We start from the raw sequence: 23,570 nt of genomic DNA, 5'->3' as shown, positions 1-23,570 counted from the left end.
GATCTTTCTGTCCCTACCAGATACACCTATTGTACATTCATTTAATTACTATAAGAAAAGCATGCTGTTATATGATAATAATACATAATGGACACTCTTCTGCATGTAAATACAATAATATTTAGTTTGCCTTTTAATAAGAAATATGTTATGTTTTAGTATTTTTAATAGCATACTGTATAACAGCAGAGAGTTATGTCAAGCCAGAATTATAAGGAATATTATAAGATATAGTTTTAACTCACTAAAGACATTTTTCAGAAGCTAATTATCCCAGTTATGGTTCAACCGTGAGAAAACAATGGCCCCTGTACTTGAATGATGCAGTTTCCATATTTCAAGCGTGACAAGGGGGGCAGAGCTCTGGAATCATTGTTATGAGACCCACAGGATGTCCTGAGGAAGAAAGAAGTCAGCGCAGAGTTGTACGCTAGCATTCATGGCCAGGGAGGTGCACGGCAGGGAGGCTTGTGCCTCACTGTCTCCCCTCTTTTCGTGTCCTCGGGAGTCTCTCTGGATTGCGGGGTTTCCTACCCATCGCAGCATGCCATGACCCTGCTATGCTTCGTCGACGGTTGGACATTTACAATTACCCAACCACCACTGACATGGATCGAATTGGCTCTCATGAAGAGAAAATGGAAGCACAAAAGCTAGAAAGCAGCCTGGAAAATGGAACTTCTTAGAGCTTTTTATTTCTGGTCCCAGTTTCAAGACATCGATGTCAGGTGACGGAGGGAGAAGCGTTGTGACAGTTACGTATAGCGTTGTGACAGTTACGTATAGTTTTAAATGTCACAGCGCTCAAGCTGTGTGAGTGTTTCCTGTTGCGGGCAGACAGGAAGTACTCGGCTTAGTTGGATTTCACTTTGCCTTTTGGTATTCAGATTGCTCTCTGCAAATGTCTTGCTGGGTGAACTGTTCCCCGACAGTCAACGGTCTGTGCACACATTCTCGAAGATTTGTCAAACTTTGATGGCCTGGTTCTAAAATATGTGGCCATTTTGATGAAACTTTGAGATTGTTTCTTAATATTCCTTGAATAACCATCCTTGAAGCTATCCAGAAGAAGACATGGAGTGTCCATGTCATTGCCCTTAGACTACTTCTGCACTAACGGTTGTGGTTTTTAAGCTATTTTCATAGCGTTGTCTTTAAAACGCTTGACTCTGTGTAACCACACCCTGTGTAACTTTTTGTCTGTCATCGAGGAGAATGTCAACACTTACTTGAGACAACTTCAGCCCTTTATGGAGACAATACACATACAGGCCTTGTTAATACATTTGTTGAATGATTGGGTATGACTGGTTTGTAATCTAATTAAATGTTGGCTGAGGTTCTTGTTTTATCTCTCTCACAGGCATTAACTTCAAGGAAGAGAACCAAGAAAACATCAAAGCTATATTTGGCGAGATACACATATCCATTGACACCTTAGCATTCACATTCGGCAATGTGTGAGTACAATGTTTGTTTACCTTTACAACACCACTAGATTTGTATTACTTTTTTGTGTAAGAAAAGCAGGGCTGACTTCAGACGATCTTAAATATTTATTTCATCTTCCTGTCCGATGTTTTGTAATGAGCGAACACCCACATACTTTACAGTTGCATTTCCTGAAGCCCTTCATTAGTTACTAGATTGCAATTTCAACAATATCGTGCTGTACTTTTAACATGCATCTACTTCTACACATCTTCCCCTCAGAGTTTCTGACTTCCTTATGGGAGATGTGGACAGTGGCTCAGGGTTGGGGACCCCCCAGACCAGGAGAAGCAGGGTGAGATGCAAGATCTTTATTTTCCCAGCTTTGGGGCCAGCATTTTATTTTATTTTTAAAGCTTTGTTTTCAAACATGATAGTTTTCAAAAGGGTGCATTTTAAAGCAGCAATTTTACCACGTCTCCATTTAAGAAAGCCTCAAAGACTTTCTTTCTGTACTTAATTGGGGTGTTTAAAATCCTGTTGCTTCTGATGTCTGACTTTGATTACATGTCTGCTATTGCTTCCTTATAATCTGAAATGTCCTTTTCACAGTCTTTTGACAATCTCTCTGTGGATCCTGAGGGATACGCTTCAGAGAAAAATGATCTTGTGGGTAAGTGTTATTCACATTCTGTTAATTACCCCTGCGAAACCTGGGTGTGAAATAAATGGATCTTGAAATGTAATAGCTATTAATGGCTGCTTTACAAAGCATTTAATTGTTGCTTTGTAGCACAGGGCGGCCAAGAGTGTCAGCTTGTGATTTGACCGAGTGATTTAGGCTCTGGACTCTTGAATGCCTGAGGTAGACCCACCCTAAGCCTCTGCTTCCACCCCTGTTATTTCTGCTGCTTTTTTTTATACTAGCTGCTCGTTTTCCCCTCTCTGGCCACATATCTGACATTCCTTTCCTGTTTAGGAGTAGTTCCGTGTGGGATGGGAAACACATGGGGTTTGTGTTAAATCAGATGGCGGGTGGCTGGGATGTGCATCACAGTGTGACCAGTAAAAGAAAATAATGCTGTTGGACCATTTTGAAAATACACTTTCATATCCTCCTACGCTGTCAACTTTGAACCTGAACGTGTTTTCCATTTACCTCCCACACTTGTCTGTTGGGATAGTAGATCTGAGACGCATCAATCCAACGCATTACAATATTGTTGATACCATGTGTTTCGATTTACTTTGTTTTGAGATGTCTGTTTCCTCTGCTGACTCTACAATCCCAGAGGTGCCGCTGACACGGGAGGAAGAAGTTGACTTGACCCTGCTGAAGAATGACAGCGGTGTGGAGTCCGCTCTTCTCTACGCGAAGGCCTGGTCCAAGTATATCAAAGACCTTCTGGCCTGGATGGAGAAGCGATTGGCTCTGGGTGAGACATTGACAGTGCACTGGGTTTGCAAAACAGAGGATTACTGCATTAGGACATTATCTAAGTAATTATGGGAAAGAATGTGATTGATAACTTCTGAACGGCAGTAAAAATGCACCCCATTCTGTCTTGTAGGGCAGTTAAAAAAAGACAGTTATCTGTGAATTGTATTTGACCCAGGAGGACTGAAGCAACATTTTGTAAATGGAGCCCTCTATCATTATAAGTCTTTTGACTGCTAATTGAGGTTAGAGTTCAGAAGTGGCAAAACAGTTTTTGGGCACTTAACAGCCAATTAGTCGTGACATGTGGTCTTCAAGAAGACCCTACAGCTCAGTCAGTCAGGAATAAAGGCTTTACTCCTTTATACCAGAAGGTAAACTTCTTGAATATGCAGAGACAGTGTTCTCCTACACATTCAGCTGCTATGTTCATGACTATCAAAGTAATTACAGAAAACTAATCGACCAGTGCAAGACAACTGGAATTTCGAAATGAGTCGGTTTGTGGATATGCCATGCTTCTACCATACGCATACTCACAACATCATAGAGTTAATGTATTCTTATGCTTCACTTGACGATATCAACATGGAAACTATTGAGCTTCATAGCCTCTATTTTATATAGTTTGGATCCCACAGGTCCTGATGATATATTTTTATTGAGAATCTTCAAAACAGAAATAATTTGCCTGTTTGCCTTACTGGCTGTTCCATTCATATTGACATCCATTCAGTCCTCCCTCTTCATTTTATTCAGGGAAAGGTCTATGTAAAATGTGATAACCATAATGAAACCAGAGTGTGAAATGTTGGGCAAGCATTACATAATTAGATGACATACACTTATGCTGATGCTTTAGTCCCCAAAACCTAGATAATCATTAGTTGACAGTGGTTATAGACATAAATCAATTATTTTAGTTTTGTCAAACCTTTTTTCTTTCAGATATTGAGTATGCCAAAAGCTGTGCAAAAATGTCTGAGTCTGCTAAGACACTGGTCAGTCAACAGGTAACAGAAGAGCCTTTTCATATGAATATCAATTTGTAATGTGTAATTAGTGTATAATTGTTACCTCCTGTCTTTGTTAAAATTAACATTCTGCATTCATAACAAAGTCTTTTTCCGACGTTAATTTCTTTATTTCATTTGTCTAAGGTCTTTATGCCATTCAGTGATGTCTACGTTTCTTCATTCAAGAACGACATTGAATACAAACAGCTGCTTATTCAAACTGCAATGTCTCTTCAGACGAATAAATTCATTCAGGTAAGAGAAGGACGACTCAGACGACTGTAGCCCACATAGCAGCCACGGGTGTGTTCAGCTGTGCATGTGGCTCCTAAATCTCAAGCTGGCCCACCCAGCATAATCATAAAAAAATGTGTGAGTAGCAGAGCTTTCCATACGCACATAAAGAGTGCACAACAACAAAAGACCACTGGTGAAATACAAGAAAAGACAAAAGACCTTTGTGCCATACGTGCACAATGTGGCACTCTTAAAGTACGAGCTTTTACACATTGCACATGATTAAGCCAGATTCAAATTGTGTTCAATTGTTGCACACTTCCAAGACTTCTAGCAATTTAAGTTAGAAAGTCTCAATAATATTTTGCAACAGTATTTGCTAATCAGGAAACAAGCATCTCTGATATAGTTAACATATGTAAGTCTTATCTTTAATGTCAAACCTTTGAGAATAAATTCCCCTTCAGGGAAAAGGCATTTTGAAATTGTGTGCCTCAGTGTAATTGTGGACCTTCCCTCTGCTCTCAGCCTCTTCTGGCCCGTAAAAATGACCTTGACAAGTTGAGGAAAGACATCAAGGAGCAGTGGCAGAGGGAGCAAAAGAAAATGGTATGTAATGCCCACTTCTGGATACACGCTATCAGCTTGATATCAATGCGGCTGTTTGCACATTTTACTCATTTCACATGCAAGGTTTATAAACCAAAAAGGCATGCCAAATTATATTTATGATAACTATTGCTCACTTATGTCACATTTTGATCATAAGGGCTTTTTTTGTTAATCTGTGTGGTTTTGGCAGCAAGAGGCAGATGCAACCTTGCGTAAGGCACGAGTGCTGAAGGCCCAGAGGAGAGAGGAGTACCAGAAAGCCCACTCATCTACCAGCCGCTCCCAGGAGGAGCAGTCTAATGCTGGTAACAAACAGCTGGAGAAGAAGAGGAAGCTAGAGGAAGAGGCTCTGCAGAAGGTAGGCAAGGGAGAAGATATGGGCAAATAATGTATATGATGAATAGCATCTTTTAAGGATTCCTAAACATGTTCAGCTTACTCACTTGATAGGTGAGGTTTACTCCACTAGGACAATTCATATTGGCATGTGTTTCTGTCACCTTGTTGTCAAAATCTATCTATGTGTTAGTGCACTCATTGTACTTCGCCTTTTTTTTCGCATTTCATCCTCACGCTATTCTGTGTCCACTGTTGCGGTCAGGCGGAGGAGGCCCAGGACCAGTACCAGAGCTGTATGGCTGACGCAGGCGTCAGGAGAATGGATCTGGCCAACGCCAAGAGCTTATTCCTCACACAAATCCGAGAGATGGTCTTCCAGTGTGACCTCACACTAAAAGCTGTGAGTAGACAGCTAAGCCAGTGAACTGAGAGAGGAAACTGGATTGTCTAATAATGTATATAGTTTTGTATTAGGATATCTTATAAGTATAAAGCACGATAAATGGTAAACAAATGAGTAGCTTTACATACAATTTATATGATCAAAAAATAATTTGACTAATGTTGGGTCGGTAGCCTAATGTGCTACTTGTACTCTGTGCTTTGCTTCTCATGTTGTGTTTTTTAGATTGCTTGAATTTTTAGATTGCTTGAATTTTTAAGATTGTATAGAAGGTCAAGTTAAAAAATGTCTTATCCAAGTTCGAGGCATTTGTAGGCTGAAAAAAGCCCATACCAATGCTATCATGAACCGAGCCATTTCACAGGCACTGTATGCAGTTTTAAGATTGGAGTGGTTGATACACTTGAGTCCTCATAATTAATTATTAAGGGAAGAGATTTTAGAAATCTGTCAGGCACTGAAAGTTTGCACCAAATACTTAATTATTTAAATTGATTGGAAATAATAGAAACCATTGAACATGAAAGAACGATTGTTTACCTGCATGCGTGTCTATCTGCCTATTCACAATCACTTGAGTTCTCATTTGCCTTTTAATTCACTCAGTCATTGAGTCATTGACTCACTCATTCAACTTAAATGATCTGTCATTCTCCAGGTGACAGTGAACTGGTTTCAGATGCAGCAGGTGCAGTCGGTGTCGCTCCCCACCCACTACCAGACCCTGAGCGAGAGCACCAAGTTGTACGAACCGGGTGAATGCTACGCTGAGTTCGTCCGGAATCTGCCCAAAACTCTGCCTAAAGAACGTGTGCACTTAGACTCCACCTTCTCTGACAATACCAGGTACTAAATACTGTAGATGCACACTAAGATTGTGAAAATGGTCTCTGTATTTATAAAATCATCTTGATACAGTCCGTTTTTTAATCGTACATTGTAGTTTAAACGGTCATTACAGGGCAGATTGTTGCACATGAGACCATCACATAAAACAGTTGATGTTCAATGAGCCCAGCTGAGACCGTCAGTTCTTAAAACTATTTTGAAGTTACTCCTGCCCAGTTAGAAGTTGTTCATAGTTGTTCAGTAAAGTTATCAGTGAGTTAGAGGAAGCGAGAGAGAGAGAGCGAGAGAGAGAGCGAGAGAGAGAGCGAGAGAGAGCGAGAGAGAGAGCGAGAGAGAGAGAGAGAGAGAGAGAGAGAGAGAGAGAGAGAGAGAGAGAGAGAGAGAGAGAGAGAGAGAGAGAGAGAGAGAGAGAGAGAGAGAGAGAGAGAGAGAGAGAGAGAGAGAGAGAGAGAGAGAGAGAGAGAGAGAGAGAGAGAGAGAGAGAGAGAGAGAGAGAGAGAGAGAGAGAGAGAGAAAATTTAATTTGTTGCTCTTCCTCAGGAAATATCTGTGGCGTAGGTTGAATGCAGCAGGGGAGATAGTGAGCGTGAGAGTTTGGCTCTGGGTTAGAGCTGACCCTAAGACTCTACTTAGATTGTCAAAACACGCACGCACACACACACACACACACACACACACACACACACACACAACCACACACACACACACACACACACACACACACACTACTACACGCACACACTACTACAAAGAGAATAGGCAAAGTTTCACTTTCTTAGTTGAGATGAATAATCATTGTGAAGCCACTAACGTGTTGGTTTGACATAACATTATATGTTGCAGTGGTCTGCTGGCAGGGCCAAATTAAAGCACCACAACTTCCATTATTGGAAATTCTTTGAAATTACTCATAACAAATGAAGTGGACTTTGTTGGGTCTCCAGAACGGTTGATGTTACCCTGTAATGGACAAACCTACACCCTATTACATGGCACGTTTAATTTCAAATTAAATGAATTTGTTAACTAAGTACAGTAGAGATCATACAGGTGAGTTGTGAAGAGGTTATATAATGCTCTTAAGAACATCCTCGCTTATTAATTACACTCTTCTCCAAATTGGGTGCTTTGGGTATTGGGTTTTAGATGCCAGAAAGTTAAAAGCCAAAAGTCTCAGTGCCTGGTAAAGTATTGGTTGAGTTACTGGTCAATAGTCTTATCAAACCCTCACAGAGAGCACTGTATACATTATTAATACAGGATAATATGAATCTTCAGCACGCGTAACCTGAAATGCTGACTTTATTTCCCCAGGTTTGTGTTCAACAAAAGGTCAGTGGGCAGCACGCATTCCTCCCATGGCAACCTGTCTCAGGCCTCCATTACTTCCTGTGATGTGTTGAGTGGAGACGAGGTGGACAGTCCCCTACAGCGGCCAGCAAAGATCAGTGAGCGGAGGTCCAACAGCAGCACGGACATACAAGGTGCTCACAACTCAGACAATGATGGCTTCTGTATTGACAAGTTTTATTAATACCAGCAGACTTTAGAAAAGATCCCATTTGATACCTACTTCGGTAATGCTTTTTCCCCTACATGAATGTACAGTATTTTAGAAACCTTGTGATTCCCAAACCCAAAATTATTGTTGCTGAAGGTTGGACAAACTTGCCTGTATCTTTTATGTGAGCCTTTCAGGGACTTGCCCTGTGTTCTGAGTCATGGAAATGTTTTCATTACTAAAATCCAAACAGCTGTGTGCTGCCTACTCGTCATAAGTCCAGAATATATGTGTGACCACATGTCCCTGAAATAAATTCAACTAAGAATATCAGCAAATGGGAAGCTGCCTGCCATTCAGACATATTTGTGTCTTGTTATTCTGGTTGTGTGTGACTGGTGGTCTGTATGCTTTCATGCAGCACTGAGAAGCCAGGCCCCGCTGAGAGCCTGGGCCTCCAGTAGTCAGGGGAGCCAGGGTGGGATGTGCAGCGACTCAGAGAGTGCGGGAGGCAGCAGCGAGTCAAGGTCCATGGATTCCCCTACTGCCAGTCCAGGTAGGAGGATTTTACATTAAACTTGTTTTCTTAATTTGTAAAAGGTCTTGCACAATTGTTGAGATAAGATCAAGAAATCATAATGGAAAAACACCCAAATCACTTGGCTTAAAAGATGATAAAACACATTTTAAGTGATAAAGTCAGATAGAAAACTGAAAATCACAATAAAACTGAAGGAGGATGAAGGTGCTCATGATTCCTTTCTTCTTATTATATTGGTTTTAGTGTAACTTCCTTATTGTGCGCCACAGCCAAGCACTCCTCATCTGTGAATGCACTTCCCTTCACAGCTGAAACTACTCACCACACTGTTAGCTAAGCTCTAAAGCTACAACCGATTAAACACAGAATCTACACCTGTAGAGGACTATTGTATGTTCATGGTTCTGCACTGGGAAATTGTACATGTTCTAATCTGTGGTAAAACCTTACTTTTACCATTACTGTCACTGGACATTGTTATGTCCAAAGTCATGACTTGTGTACATATATGTGCAGGTGACTTCAAACGACGACTGCCAAGGACTCCCTCCACTGGGACCATGTCTTCTGCTGATGACTTGGATGAGAGAGAGCCGCCCTCGGACAATGGTAACGTGTGTGTGTGTGTGTGTGTGTGTGTGCGTGGTTGTTGTCTGTTGTCTTTATGACTGTTTTATACGTCCACTTCTCCTCAAGCAGATGGATGCTATTGTGTATACCAATTTTGGGTTTATATCTGCAGTAACACAGCCAAGCAGCGTGTCCATTTATTTGACAGGGAAGTTAAGGAAAGACGGGAGAAATAGAGAGAGACCACACCTCATATCATGCTTTTTTTTATGGGCCGGACTCTGTGATGGGTTTCGCTTTCATCAAATATGTTTGCACTTGCCAGAGCTGCACAGATTGGGGTTATGTTAGTTTAGGCGTACGGCCGAAGCTTGCACTTCCTGTATCTACGCGGCGCTCTTCTAGACAGTGTGTGTTGGTTTTCTCATCAAGAATGGAAGCAGCAAACTCATTTCTTTTGACATAAATGTATGTATTGATTATGTTTATTAATCGTGTTTGTGATAAGAAAGTATAACTATGTATAAAGTATCAGCTCTCTGTATTGTAAGAGCAGAATACGACTTTTATTTGCCTAGATGTATTCTGTTGTTGTGATTATCAGATCTTATTTTAATCTTTTCTGTTGTCTTTTTGTCACACTTTTTCAGCTTTGAACTAACAGGAAGTCAGCATTAAATCACCTGTCTTTTAAGTTGCCTCATCAGCGGCTCTGATTTTCAGGTCTCGCAGAAATGGTGACAGAGACCGCCAGTTCTCCAGGTCCCTTCCGAAATGCTCAGATGTCCAAAGCTGCTCAAACCCATAAGCTGAGGAAACTACGCGCCCCGTCTAAGTGCCGAGAGTGTGACAGTTTGGTGGTTTTCCATGGAGCTGAGTGTGAGGAGGTACAGTACATATATTCTTTCTGAGACAAAATTGTTGCTGATTTTTTCCGCCAGCTTTGTACTGCGGTTATGCAAATGACCAACGCTCAACCTCCCTCCCCGCTGCCTGCACCCAAAGCTCACCCACCCTTCATCTGCACTTACCACCACATTACGACGATACCAAGTCGGGTTGAAAATCTGCAACGTGTATTTTTAGGCTTTAGAAATGATAATGGTGTTGTGTGTTTTTATATACAGTATATAGATCAGCATAAAAAGAGATTTTTTCATGATTCATTATCTGGTTTAATTCTATAACAGCTCAATTGTCTCATACACTGCCGCAATTGCAAATAACCAAACTTCCAGAAATATATGATAGAAATGAAACGCCTGCCATCTTGTTTTTCAAGTGTAAAATATGGTGCTAAGAACCAAAACAAGAAGAGACAAAAAGATACTGAATCGGTTGTTTTATTAGTAAGAAATGTTTTTTAAGTAACAATTAATCGGCCACTTGCTTTTTCTTTATTTAACCGTCTCCGTTTCGTTGCCAGTGCTCCCTGGCCTGCCATAAGAAGTGTCTAGAGACGCTTGCTATCCAGTGTGGCCATAAAAAGCTGCAAGGAAGACTACAGCTGTTTGGTATCGACTTTGCCCAAGCAGCAAAGAACAGCGCGGATGGAATCCCTTTTATCATCAAGAAGTGCACGTCTGAGATTGAGAGTCGCGCCCTCAACATCAAGGTAATCTTAATTTAATGTTTATTGTTGCAACTTTGATTGCAGTACTTTTTCAAGGGATACACTTTGGAGACTTAGCTTAATAACAATAGTTTGGCTTACGTCTGTGATGTGCTATAATTATCTGTTACAGTAAGAAATTACCAATCCGTGGATCTTTTTTTTCTTTTCTTTTTTTTCTCACAGGGGATTTATCGTGTGAATGGTGCCAAATCACGTGTGGAGAAGCTTTGTCAGGCGTTTGAAAATGGGAAGGACTTGGTGGAGCTCTCCGACCTCTCGCCTCACGACATCAGCAATGTCCTCAAACTCTACCTGAGACAGGTGGGGGTTAAATTCTTATAGAAAATGAGTGGGTAACTAATGTTAATGTAGGAATCGTTCGGTATTGTAGTTTGCAGAGTTACAAGTTACATTTTTTATTATTATTATTTTATTATATTATTAACAAAGTCGTCCTTAATGCCTAAATTTGGGAAATAGTTGGTGAGGTTTTGGTTTTTACTCTTTTTATTTGTACCTTAAATAAACATTATATTCAGTAAACATACACTGGAACAGTTTCCAGTGCTAAGAATACCAAACAACAAGTTTCCCTTTTTGTGTACAGTTACCAGAGCCATTGATCCAGTATCGATATTACAACGACATTATTGGCTTGGCCAAAGAGTGCCAGAGAGTGATTGTGGAGGAGGCCGATAAACCTCAGAGCACCCAGCCAGGAGAGAAGGGGGGGACAAGCATTCAGCTCAACAGAGTCATTCTCAAGATCCGAGACCTTCTCCGCCAGCTGCCTACAGCCAATTACAGGACTCTGCGTTTCCTTATTGCACACCTCAACAGGTAAGAGCTTTTAACCAACACCCAGAGCTAGTTCATTGTATGGATTTCCGTCTGTTGCTGTGCACAAATACACTGATACACAAACTTCCTCATGAGACACAAAGGGAAACAGAGACTTCCCTATAGCACGGAGGAAGTAGCACAAAGTACAAAAAACTATTCACAGTGACACCAACACTAATATTTTTAGAATGAGTATTCTTTGCTTCTGTCCGCTATTTATGTTATGTTTTCGAGTATTTGGTGTTCTTAATTGTTTTTAAGGAAATGGCAGAGACCTTTAGATCATGTCAGAGAAATGTTTTCGTTTATTAGCAGCGTCTTGAGGCAGGTTACACTTCTTAGACTATTGTCACTGAAGCTTGTTCAGTGAAACCTGTACTCTCATCTTACCATTGGGAACCCCTGGCGGCCAATTTTAAAACCTTTTATTATAAAGGGGTCAATATTGATCCGTAGAATCTCAACCTATGTCTGAGTTAATACACTGTTCATTAGAAGGAAGATAAAACACTTTAACAATACCTGAAATATGTCTTTTATTAATTAAACTCATTATCACTTTTTAATACCACAGAGTGACGGAGCAGGCAGAGGAGAACAAGATGACTGCGAGTAACCTGGGCATTATCTTTGGCCCCACACTGGTCAAGCCACGGCAGACAGACGCTGAGGTGTCCCTTTCCTCACTGGTGGACTACCCCTACCAGGCCCTGATGGTGGAGTTGCTGGTGCGATACTTTCAAACAGTCTTTGATGTATCGCTTTTGTCCGGCTCTGACATTACCACGACTGGCCAGGCGTCCCCCAGACTCACCCCCCTAGAGAAGCTGCAGCGGCTCAGCAGACACTCCACCTCCCTGGTGGACATCAAAGAGGTGAGGAAGGATTTAAGGGTGAGAGAAATGCTGCTTTCATATCGTATTGTACAGAATGTGAGTATGAGCAGCCAAGTGGGAAATACATGTTAAAAAAAAAGTAGTTTAAAGCCTTTTGTGGCTCCACAGGGAGCTGGATGAAGTCTAATAAATTGCCTAAAGTGAAATCACTTGAGTTGGTGTTTGTTGGGGCTGAATAAATAAGTGAAAGAATAATGAAAAACAAATCTGGGGGTTTTGGAGTTTGATTGGAGCCCGCTCTCTATCTCTTTTCGAGGCTACACTAGCCGCTACTCGCATAACACACCGTTAGCGGTCGAGGCGGGTTTGCACGGAATAAAACATACCTCATCTTTGGTTCTGTTGCACTAAGTTTGATTCTTCTTTTTTATTTTCTTTTTTAAGTGTCCATCGAGAGTCCGACAGTGTTATTGAAATTGTTATCGGTGTTGTTATAATATATAATGTATATTTCATTATTAAAGCAATGTATTCATTGGATGCTAATACTAATTTGATATGTTATCCAGAGATTGTAATCTAAATGTTTATGTCCTTCCAGAATGCCAAAGTGTACAAAAGATACTCATCAGTAACCCCATCCTCGCACATCATGGATGAGCTTCAGGAGGTCCAGCCAGGAACAGACAGAACAGACGTCTCAGCCCTGGACAGACTCAACGGGATCCAGACATCTAATGAAGTCCAGAGGTCGACCTTAGTGTTTGGCCGCCCCAGCACCACCATTCCCTCCACCACCGGTGTGGCACCAAAGGTCCAGCTACGCACCCAGCGCACCAGACATGCGTCTCGACCGATCAGCATGCCGCTGGAACGCCTGCCCAACCCCGCCCAGATCAGCGAAAGGAATTACCGTAACAATGCTGCGAAAGATGACGAAAGCTCTGCTGAGCGGGACACAATCTCTGAAACTATACAGGAGATACCGGAGCCAGAAAAGGCTCGCCAAAGTGGCTCATCAAGGGTTAGCACCTACTACATCACTCCTTTCATTGACACACAGACCATGCCGAGGCGAACGTGGGACAGGAAGTACAAGCACTATGATGTTACACCCAGGACTGCTATGATTGTGGCCAACCTGCCATCTGCCAGCTCTGGAGTACAACCTGTAACGGCAACAGCGCCGGTCACATCGACCACTGCTTCCGTGGTCCCCACCACATGTAGTGTGAGCACCGTTTTCTCCAACAACCCCTACACAGTGTCAGTCAAGCCTGGCTGGACTTCCAAAAGGGAAAATTATGCAGATAATTCAGTTAGTAAGTCTAGCAGCTCACCAAACCTCATGTTAACGCTTAGGGCGCCAAGAACTCTGCAGCCTCCCCCGGGAACCTTCTATAAGCCCCCTGTTTCCATTAGCAGCAGAGCTAGGACGATTCCAAACTGGACTACAACTGTTCCCACCACCACCACCACCTCATTGATCGCCCCCACCGACTCCGCCCAGGTAGTCACCCTGTCCCCTGCCATAACAAGCCTCCCACGGACACGGCTCCAGACACAGGACTCCACTGACGGTGTCGTTGACCCCGGGGTCTCGACCTTCACTACCCTTTCGCCCCCACAGTCCCCACCCCCGAGCAGCCCAGAAGATCTCAGCCCCAGTGAGACTAAACCTGTCTACCAAAGACTGCGACCTCGGCGGCTGCAGGAGCTTGAGCACAGAGAGGCCCATTTTGTCTGATGCCAAAAAACATATTATATCTGTAAATAGTAATGTATCGGTGCCATAGTGTATACTGTGGAAACATTTTTTTATCATACAAGCTGAGTGGGAGAAAATGTAGGCCTGTGAAATTAAACCATAAAAGTGTTATAAGTACTAATATATTGTATTTTACATGTTCAAGTCAAAATGTCAACAGTGGTTGGTCTCGCAAGCATTAAAAACGAACAAATACTGTGTCAGTGTAAAGCCAACTTTAAATGTTGAGTGTCATGTGTTTTATTATCATAAACAGGCATTGGCCAACCACAAATTGACATATGTCCGTAAAGAATCGTCCTGTCCTTGTTTGAATTGAACCTATAAGTTCATGTACAATGTTTGATTTGTTATGAAATTATACTTTATTGTAATCACACAATGCACTTAACACAGGTTCAAATTCTAATGTTGCCTTTAAAGTTAAAATGTGCTTAATTTTGTATTTTACTCAAAAGAACGGCTGGAGGTATTTTTACCATAAGATTTTCAATTTAAGAGTTCAACAGTTTTACCTTTTTAAATTTGTTGCCTGTGATTGGTACATCTTTTCTCAGTATGTAAACCTTATGTATCTGTTTACGTTTTTTATACTCATTCCTACATACTGCATGTTCGTCGCAGTAATTTTGTCTCATCGCATTATTGTGACTATACAGAAGAAAAATGACATGCAACCGTGGTTGCTGCAAATTAAAAATGTAGTTTAAACTTTTACTTCTGTTCCAATTGAGTTTCTTTTTTAGATATATGTTCAGTGCCTCATAGAACAAGGCCTAAAATGTTTGTTTACTTGATGTGTGTTATTTATGCTACCGAAGAAATCACTGTGTCCCTTTTTTTAAATTGCAGCCTTTTTATGTATTTCATACATGAATGTGATTGGATTTGTGGCTGTTTTGTTGCTGCATAGGACACATTGGAGAAAGACGTTTTGGGCTGCCACTTCCAATTATTAATTTCTTAATTATCGATTCATGACAGAAAATAGCCAAATAATCCTTCAGATTTTCCTAGAGCCTAAGATATATAAATTACTTGTTTTGTCTTGCCAACCTCTAAAACACAATTATAAAATGTTTTAAATAATATAAAAAATAGGCATATTCAAGCATCGGCCTTGGAACAAATGGAATATTTGCCAACAAGTTTGTGCCCATCAACTATTCCAATGTTTGGTCAGCATGTCAGAGAACCTTTAGATACTTTTATTATTCTGTAGCCACTTGGACACAGGTTTATTTTGTGTGTTACTTACAACCTGTGATATTTTGTCATTTATTTTGTCAGAATCCTATATTTTTCAATGCATTTGGACATTGGCGTTGTGTGCCATGGTATCCGCCGAGCTACATAAGCCACCATGTTTGTGAAGGTTTAAGCCTTGAATTTCCCTCCGTTTTGGGATAAGCTAGCTGTGTCTGTCCTACACACGGGTCACAGCAGGTTCAAGTGGGTTTAATGTCCAACTGTCAAGGCTTCAAAATCCCCAAACCTGATTACCCATGGCTCCCGCTCCACCTTGTCGAGGTGCTCAGAGGAGTGAGTCATTTCAGACACCCGACGACAGTACGTACGTCCTCGCATGTGACGAAGTCAAAACTCTGATTTACTTTGTAGGTGTTGTGCGCAAAAATGTAGTTTCATAGGGACAACAACAGATAAATCCTGCTCATGCACTATTTTACAATAATTTTGTCTCCTATTGTGATCAAATTTGGGACCCCTCTCCACCACAGGATGGGCTTTTCTCTCCACCAGCACACCCCTCCTTTCCTTTCTAGCAGATATTCCCCTAATTCGGCCTTAAAATGGTTGACTGTTGTCTTTTTTTCTGCCTGCCCATGTTGAGCTGGGAGATTAGAGCAATGAGATTAGGAGTGCTGCTGACCTGCAGGCAGGGGAGAGAGAGAGAGAGAGAGGGGGAGAGAGAGTGGGCAGCGAGGAGTCACACAGAGCTCCTCTACCTTGCTCAATGTCTCCCACCACTTCAGCTGGTTTGTGAACCTGTTTCTCTCAATGTCGTACGACTTTTACATCATTCCATAAGAGGTAAGGGACTGCTTTGTTCTTCTGTTGACGAAATAGGACGTGTTGTAAGATCATGCGAGAGCTGACAGGTGTGCGGTTGCTAATTACTGTTTCTCCGAATGCTTCCCGTCAAACGTAATGTAAAGGTGTACAAACAGATCCCGGTGGATGCTATTTAAAATGTTTGTACCCTCGTGGCTTTTTGTATCTGTTACTTCAAAATGCTGCAGTTTTTCAACGCGAAAGACATTTCTTCACGTCTCTGTCCATCTTGTGCAAGGAAGTCCTTTTCTGTGTAATTACTGTTTGAGTAATGAGGTGATTTCAGAGAAGTCAGACATAATGATACCCTCCACCCATCTGTAGTCTCTCAGTATTGGTCTTGTTTTTCTAGACAAGTATTTATGTCCCTGCATCCTCCGTCTGCCAGTCTGGGGGTAATCTATTGGACATGTCACTCTGAGCAAATTACTGTTCATGTCCCAACATTCTCTGAGCTCATCTGCACATAACCTGTTTATGTGATTGGCATTTGAGTGATTTTTGTTGTTTTTTAAAGCAGTGTTCAGCTCCAAAATGAATTTGTCTTTTGGATTGTGCTTGTCTGAGAGAGGAGGTAGAAATGGGATTTATCAATCACATACCAACTCATGTTTATATGTTGTTCAGAACGGTATTAGATTATACATTTTAATATTTGTGATGGTTTTATTTGTAGAAAAATCCCCTCCTTTGTCAACATGCCTACACAAGAAACCTTGAAGCTGTAAGGGTTTTGCTCAGGAGCTCTTCAGCTGGGTGTCTAGTGGTTTCAAGACCACCTTTCCGAGGTTATAGTCAAGACCACCTTACGTAAATCCACAAATCCAAGTTAATGCAGAGACCAGGTACAGTCAATTTTGAGTCAAGCTCATGTCAAAGCCAGATCAACGTCGGTGCATTTTAAGAGCAACAATGATAAATGTGTCCGATAAGAGTTTTCCATAGATCAGAAGCTTGGTTTATAGATATGCCGTTACATTAAAATCATAAAAGCGCATCTCTTTTTGGAGACTATGAAAACAGACACACAAAAAAACAATTGTCGACCTTGGGAAGATATTACAGAAAATGTTTCAGAAAAATGAAGCAAAAGTCAATTCAAACACGTGAATAATTCAAGTGGTCTCAAGACCAGATCCATAACTGTGGCTCAATAATTTTGTACCTCCAGTCGATGGTCAGTGTCTCCGAGAGAGCCACTGATGGAGTTGTCTCTCTGCAGGTTTGTCACAGTCTGATGACCCCGTTCAGGGGTAAAGCTGCGGAGCAATGAAGACAGGCTCTCAAATCCGCCTGTTGCTGTGGAAAAACTGGACCCTCCGCAAGAGGCAGAAGGTATTATTATTTGACCGTAGAAACAATATTCAGCATAATGCAAAATAAGTATCGTAACACCACAAACTGCAGCCTTCATATACTGTATATCAATAAAGTCCCAACACAACATCTTCAGACTGGTAGGATTGGTTCCAGGGCCGTTGTGTCCAATTAGATTGTGCAGGTGGTCCAATGTTTCTTTGTGTACATGCAGTAACTCCCACTTTACTTCTTTCTGTCCAGGTCCGCTTCCTGGTTGAGATCTGCTGGCCAGTGTTGTTATTCATTGGTCTGGTGTGGCTGAGGAAGACCAATCCCCTGTACCAACAACATGAATGTAAAAAGAGTAACAACTCAACATCAAGCTATTTTAGTCTTTAATTTAATCTGTTTCATGAAATTCTGTAAAAAATGAGATGAAAAGTGCCACCTAGATCAGTGGTTCTCAAATGGGGCTACGTGTACCCCTTGGGGAGGGGGGGGCGGGGTATGTCAAGGCACTCCAGGGGGTACGTGAGGTTTGTTTACAATATATTTAAATTAGCATAAATTCCGAAATCCAATAAAAATAGTCATTTTATGAATATTTAATAATATAATAATAATAATACTTTGAATATATATAGCGCTTTTCTAGACCAGCCTTCACATAATTGTGATGTCTACTCCTTCAGGTCATTTCCCCAACAAGGCCATGCCTTCAGCAGGGATTCTGCCCTGGATCCAGGGCATCTTCTGCAACGTCAACAACCCCTGCTTCAGATATCCAACCAGAGGGGAGTCTCCGGGCGTTGTCTCCAACTATAATAACTCAGTGTAAGCCCAATTATAGCACCCTCTAACCCTGTAAACCTCCACAGTGCCAGCAACCTCAGGAAACGGTCATTTATGTGTACTTATGTTTATGTTTAATAATAAATAGACATTTAAAGAGACATTTTTGCTAAAGTGAAGGAATAATTGGATAATACAGAATGACATTGTCTACAATACTTAGTAAATTAGACTAATTCAGTGTTTCTTGGCTCGCTCCAGATTGGCCCGGTTCTATGTTGATGTCCAGGAGCTTCTGCTCAACGAGACAGAGGTCCAGCAGCTCAGCCATCTTTGGCGTGATATGACGTCCTTCTCAAACTTCATGGAGACATTACGCAACAACCCATCTGTGATGTCAGGTAAAGTGCAAGTGTGAGAAATGGTTCACACAGCAGCACTTCCCTTCACTAAAAATGGCGAGTTTTTCTCTCATCACTGTAATCAGAAGAGAACAAGAGGCACAAGTCAGCTGTCTTTGATTGACATACTTTTCCTTTTTAAAACGCTGATTTTTATAAACTCTGAGCATACCCTCTCAGGTAACAACAGCAGCACTTTAACCTTTATATCTGGTTGTTTTCTGCACATCCTCTTTCTGTTGGTGTGTCGTGTGTTGGTCAGAGCATCACTTTAAACATCTCACTATGTAGCATTCAGATCATTTAGTCTGTGTCCATTGGCATTAATCTTTCACCATTATTTGAGTTGTCAGAAGTTGGATCTGGATGAACCAATGGATGTAAACTTTATAAATGTCTATTATTGTTTGGGTAACCACTAAAAGCATGCGAGCGCTATACAAAGACTCATCCAGGACAGTGGTGTCCCTGGTAATATTCACGGTACTACGGTCATTCCCATGCACATGATTGTTCAAGACTTGGCCTGAAGGCGCACATTAAAAAGGTTGTTCTTAATATTACTTAAATTCAAATTAGCGTACAAACCCACATCCTTGTGTAGGTACACTCTTAAACCTTTCAACACTTTCCCTGAAACAATCTTTCTCTCTGTGGGTCATTTCCTCGGTGCAGTCCAATGCTGCTCTGGTGAATGTGGTCTTCAGTGGTTCTAACCTTTCACTCTCTCTGCTGTTCCTTGTAGGCCACGGGCTGAAGATAAATGATATTCTGAAGGATGACGAGGTTCTGACGGCCTTCCTTCTGCGAAACGCCGGTCTCTCTGAATCGATCGTCTACCAGCTCGTCAATGCAGAAATACGACTAGAACAGGTGCCATTTGAACAGTTTCAGCTTTGACTGATATTAGATCATCTTGGCTTATTTGGAAACAATATTGAACAACATATATAATAATATTAAGAGGTGATTGTAATAATAAATAAGGAATTATTTGAGACATATCCCACAACAAACCAAGCATTCCTTGTGTTTTCATGCTCCCTAGTTTGCCTTTGGTATCCCAGACCTGCAGCTGAAGGACATCGCCTGCAGCCAGGCCCTGCTGGAGCGCTTCATCATCTTCCCCAGTCGCATGGGGCTCCACGGGGTTCGCAACGCCATGTGTGCCCTCAGCCAGCAGAAGCTGCAGAAGATAGAGGACATCCTTTACTCTAACCTGGACTTCTTCAAACTCTTCAGGCTGGTAAGTTGTGCTTTGAACTAAATATTTTCGCAGTCAAATTAATAAATAAACAGTGGTATGTCATTCATTCATTATATATTCATATTATAACTTATTATCCTGTATTGCCGATGACCTTCATTGCTTCCTGTTGTAACGTGGATGTTGTTCCTTCCACACATCCTCTCCTCACTGTTTCTACTTTCTTTGTTGACATGGTTGTCATTTATTCTCTGAAGGATGCATTTAATTCAAACTGATACATATTTGGTGCACTAGCTCGTATTCCTGGCAGCAGGACGGCGTGTGTGGGATTAAGTAAGAATACACTTCAGTGTGTGTGTGTTCAGTAATGAATGAAGATGTCACCAGTGGTTTGGAGCATTTTTGGACAACCATCAAGCTCCATTGCACATAGATATAAGATATATGCCTTTGGATACGCAGAGAAGTCATTGTTGGCTTCGGTCTTTCTAATGGAATTTGTTGACTATAAGAAAAATAGAATATCAAGTTTCCCTTCACACCTTTTAAAAAAAAAAATGCATACACTGTGTCCCCAAGACATTTGCATTCCCCACTCACCTTCATAGCACTGTTGATCCCCACTGCTCTAGCAAAATAGTATCGTAAAGTTGTTTCCGTAGCAGCGCGACCAAACACTCTGGATTGTGTACTTCCTCTTGACCGTGTGTTGGTAGCTCGTTGTTCTTTGGAGAGCGGCTGGTGATGCCAGGTCTGCATGTGAGGTCAAGTGGCTGATTCTAGCGTGCTCTGCCAGACCTGTTCATCCAGTCACTGGCTTCACTTTGGGACTAACTCATACGCGTTGTTCCAAACTGTTTACAAATATATTTACGAAAGGCAAGAAACATAGAGGAGGAGGAGGAGGACCACAAGTCACAGATCATTCTTCAATAAATCTTTATTTTTATTTATTGGAAGTATAATGATAATAATAATAAGGCGATACATCTTTAAACCGTACTATGTTGAACTTGTTCACACCTTCTAATTTCTTCTATATCTGTCAGGTGAGTCAGGTGATGGCTCATGGCATTATCCCTCTTGGCCTGTTTTTCTAATGGGCTTAGCTCGACCCCGCCTACAGCCTATGAGTTATTCTGTAAGACGGGATGCTGCTTCTTGTATAAATACATTACCAACATGTGCCTGTCTGAAGAGCGCACCTGGTTATCTGGTGGTAAGAGAGCCTGACTGAATGAGTGAGAGCATGACGGGAATGCAGTGTTTTCTTTTTTACCTCTTTTGGAGGCAAATAGACTTCAGCAGTTGCAGGACTTACATAAAAGAGGCACAGTCTGGATGGATGTTGGATTGATAGACTAATAGACTAAATTACTATGATCAACGTTGAATGACAATTTTATGACAATGACTGTAAAGTTATTTAATCAATTTTCGTTCTGTATTTTTAGTATTTTTATTTCTCGTCTCTTTTTGGTCATTTCTTTTTTTTATTGCAGTTAAACAGTACTTCCCCAGTAAAGTACTGGACTTTCACAACTGATATAAAGAAGCCCAACACTTTTGAAAACGTAGCCTCTAATGACAAAAAGCAGTTTAAAAAGAAAATGAAAAATCAATTTTAGGTTTACTACTCATAAACAGCTCCATTGGTACTGTGTGGATATGGTTCCATCATATTTGTTTGACAGCCTCCAAACAACCCACCAAATGATTATCATTCAGTTGTGTCGCTACACTTTGATTGGTGAGTTATGTGACATCCCGTTTCTTTGAACTGGAACTTTGGTAGAAAATTGCTGGTTTGTTTAGGACATCTTGGCTTTGTATGCAATATATACCAATGTGGACAAAACACCAACAGAATATAACGAAATTAAGCTCAATAGCTATGAAGCAACAATACCATACTAACCCCTAACCCTAACCCTAAACTCAGTTTTTGAGGCTGCAATATTTTTTAATTAAATTGAGTTATAGTTATTCCATCTTTTATTTACTGTGTACATATTGGTAACATTTATAATGAATATCAGAGAAATATGAAAATGTATACAAGTTTGTTGACTCTTATAGCAAACTTTGTCTAATACTTTGCAAAAAGAATTCCTTATCTTATCTTATCTTATCTTATCTTATCTTATCTTACTCGTTATGTTGTACTAAAGTAGCATCTTAGTGGGGATCTATGTATTTAACCCATTAGCTCTTTTAAGTTTAAAGCCCATTACCACAGTGACCTCTGCCTTGAAACAACTTGTTGCGCCTCTCAACACCCTCCCTTTCTATTCCCTCGTTTTCTCCCCCCCCCCCCCCCCCCCCCCCCCCCCCATCCCCCCCACACCGCCGCCCTTCTTCCTCCGTTCATTGAAATGCAAGCGCAAGGAATGCAGGAGGAAGGATATCACATGTGTGTGTGTTTGTCTTTGCATTCGGGGTTTCCGTAGCCCTCAGCACTCTGCTCTGACCAGGCCTTTTCCAACGCCTACTGCTAATGGGCTCTCAAGATAAAATCATTGGAGGAGGTTTAGCGGAAGCATGTTTGGATATCGAACAACTGATACAGTTCAAGTTTGAAACGGGTTCATTTCCTCCATGAATACAGACAAGACCTACATTGTGTGACAAAAAAAGAAGGCTGGACAATCTGGGTCAAGACAATGTGCAAAAAATTGATTCTTTGTGACAAACATTTCTTGAAACTCAGGTTTCTAGGAATTTATGGTTGCTGTTTCGCAGGTTTCTTGAGAGGTATGAATGTTTATCCGGCTAAGGTCATCATGGGACGTCACTTAAACAGAGCAGTGATGGTTATAATTCAAAAGAACAGAGAACATATTGTGTTCAACCTCTTCTATTTATCTGTTTTTATCTAATTTGATTAAAACACTGAATGAATATTGTTCACTTGACTGATACATCTTGTGACCTTGTGACCTTTGCCCAGATGCCTCAGGTTATGGACAACAGCTCCGAGGGGATTGACCTGCACCTCTGGGGTCAGGTTCTTAAGGCGACGTCGGAGAAGATCCAAGTTGTAAGTGCTCAAAGACCCTCAACCCCTTTTCACTGCTGGCTCCTCCTCCTCTATTCTGCTCATCAGTCCTGCAGGATCAGAGGCACCAATATTTTTAGCCATGCAGGAAACTCGTCGCTTCCGCTGCTCCCAGTTTGAGAATTGCTTACAGAGGAGGCTGAGTGATGGGCTCAACAATGTGGGGTGTGTGTGTGTGTGTGTCTGTGTGTGTGCGTGTGTTTATGTGAACTGTACACGCGCTGATGTGTCATTGTACGCTCATGTTTGTGCATCATGTTTACACCCATTCATATTTGTGTGTGTGTGTGTGTGTGTGTGTGTGCTAGCATGTAGCATGTATCTATTTAATGCATGTAATACAAATCAGAACCAAATTTAACAGAAAAGCAATATGATAAAAGAGAATACAGTAGATACTGTAGAGGGATTTGATATCATGTACAAATGATTGTAGATAAATAGAATATAAAGTATATTTGATATAATATAATACAATAGATGTTATAGATAAATAGAGTTTAGTAGATATTATAGATAAATATAATATACATCATAAAATAACAGAATAGAACCGAATATATATTGCAGATGAATGGAATAGAATTGATATAGGTAAATAAAATAAATATTGTAGATCAATAAAATAAAATTGAATAGACATGTATAACAGAATCTAATTGAATATATTATAGGTCTATAGAATTGAACATATATTTCAAAGAAATATGATAGATATTATATAATCTACCATATGTT

At 41.0% G+C, this 23,570-nt stretch overlaps 2 protein-coding genes across 6 annotated transcripts in view; both read left to right on the top strand.

Annotated features, from left to right (window-relative positions):
* Positions 1-14,716, top strand: part of LOC117746163 (rho GTPase-activating protein 29-like) — a 29,593-nt gene extending 14,877 nt beyond the window's left edge. Inside the window, exons 1-20 of one of the 5 annotated variants that reach the window (XM_034555094.1) lie at positions 394-728; positions 1,364-1,460; positions 1,714-1,786; positions 2,044-2,104; positions 2,724-2,867; positions 3,818-3,882; positions 4,030-4,140; positions 4,651-4,731; positions 4,925-5,092; positions 5,336-5,473; positions 6,135-6,322; positions 7,640-7,809; positions 8,248-8,382; positions 8,884-8,976; positions 9,661-9,824; positions 10,364-10,552; positions 10,736-10,873; positions 11,160-11,392; positions 11,970-12,270; positions 12,833-14,197. In XM_034555094.1, the coding sequence (XP_034410985.1) occupies positions 722-728; positions 1,364-1,460; positions 1,714-1,786; positions 2,044-2,104; positions 2,724-2,867; positions 3,818-3,882; positions 4,030-4,140; positions 4,651-4,731; positions 4,925-5,092; positions 5,336-5,473; positions 6,135-6,322; positions 7,640-7,809; positions 8,248-8,382; positions 8,884-8,976; positions 9,661-9,824; positions 10,364-10,552; positions 10,736-10,873; positions 11,160-11,392; positions 11,970-12,270; positions 12,833-13,978 (3,702 nt within the window). In that variant the 5' untranslated portion in view covers positions 394-721 and the 3' untranslated portion in view covers positions 13,979-14,197. Of the gene's footprint in view, positions 1-393; positions 755-828; positions 939-1,363; positions 1,461-1,713; positions 1,787-2,043; positions 2,105-2,723; positions 2,868-3,817; positions 3,883-4,029; positions 4,141-4,650; positions 4,732-4,924; positions 5,093-5,335; positions 5,474-6,134; positions 6,323-7,639; positions 7,810-8,247; positions 8,383-8,883; positions 8,977-9,660; positions 9,825-10,363; positions 10,553-10,735; positions 10,874-11,159; positions 11,393-11,969; positions 12,271-12,832 lie in introns of those variants that run through there. The other 4 variants (XM_034555095.1, XM_034555093.1, XM_034555092.1 and 1 more) reach the window with 4 other exon arrangements.
* A 2,625-nt stretch (positions 14,717-17,341) lies between these two features.
* Positions 17,342-23,570, top strand: part of abca4b (ATP-binding cassette, sub-family A (ABC1), member 4b) — a 32,686-nt gene continuing 26,457 nt past the window's right edge. Inside the window, exons 1-7 of the mRNA XM_034556212.1 lie at positions 17,342-17,407; positions 17,633-17,726; positions 18,064-18,205; positions 18,425-18,564; positions 19,310-19,437; positions 19,613-19,810; positions 22,725-22,814. Of these exons, the coding sequence (XP_034412103.1) occupies positions 17,342-17,407; positions 17,633-17,726; positions 18,064-18,205; positions 18,425-18,564; positions 19,310-19,437; positions 19,613-19,810; positions 22,725-22,814 (858 nt within the window). The remainder of the gene's footprint in view (positions 17,408-17,632; positions 17,727-18,063; positions 18,206-18,424; positions 18,565-19,309; positions 19,438-19,612; positions 19,811-22,724; positions 22,815-23,570) is intronic.

Source organism: Cyclopterus lumpus, chromosome 17 (genome assembly GCF_009769545.1).
Source record: "Cyclopterus lumpus isolate fCycLum1 chromosome 17, fCycLum1.pri, whole genome shotgun sequence".
In the NCBI taxonomy this organism is placed as follows: domain Eukaryota; kingdom Metazoa; phylum Chordata; class Actinopteri; order Perciformes; family Cyclopteridae; genus Cyclopterus; species Cyclopterus lumpus.
Note: the sequence above shows the minus strand (reverse complement) of the source record. Positions and strands in the feature narration are given on the sequence as shown.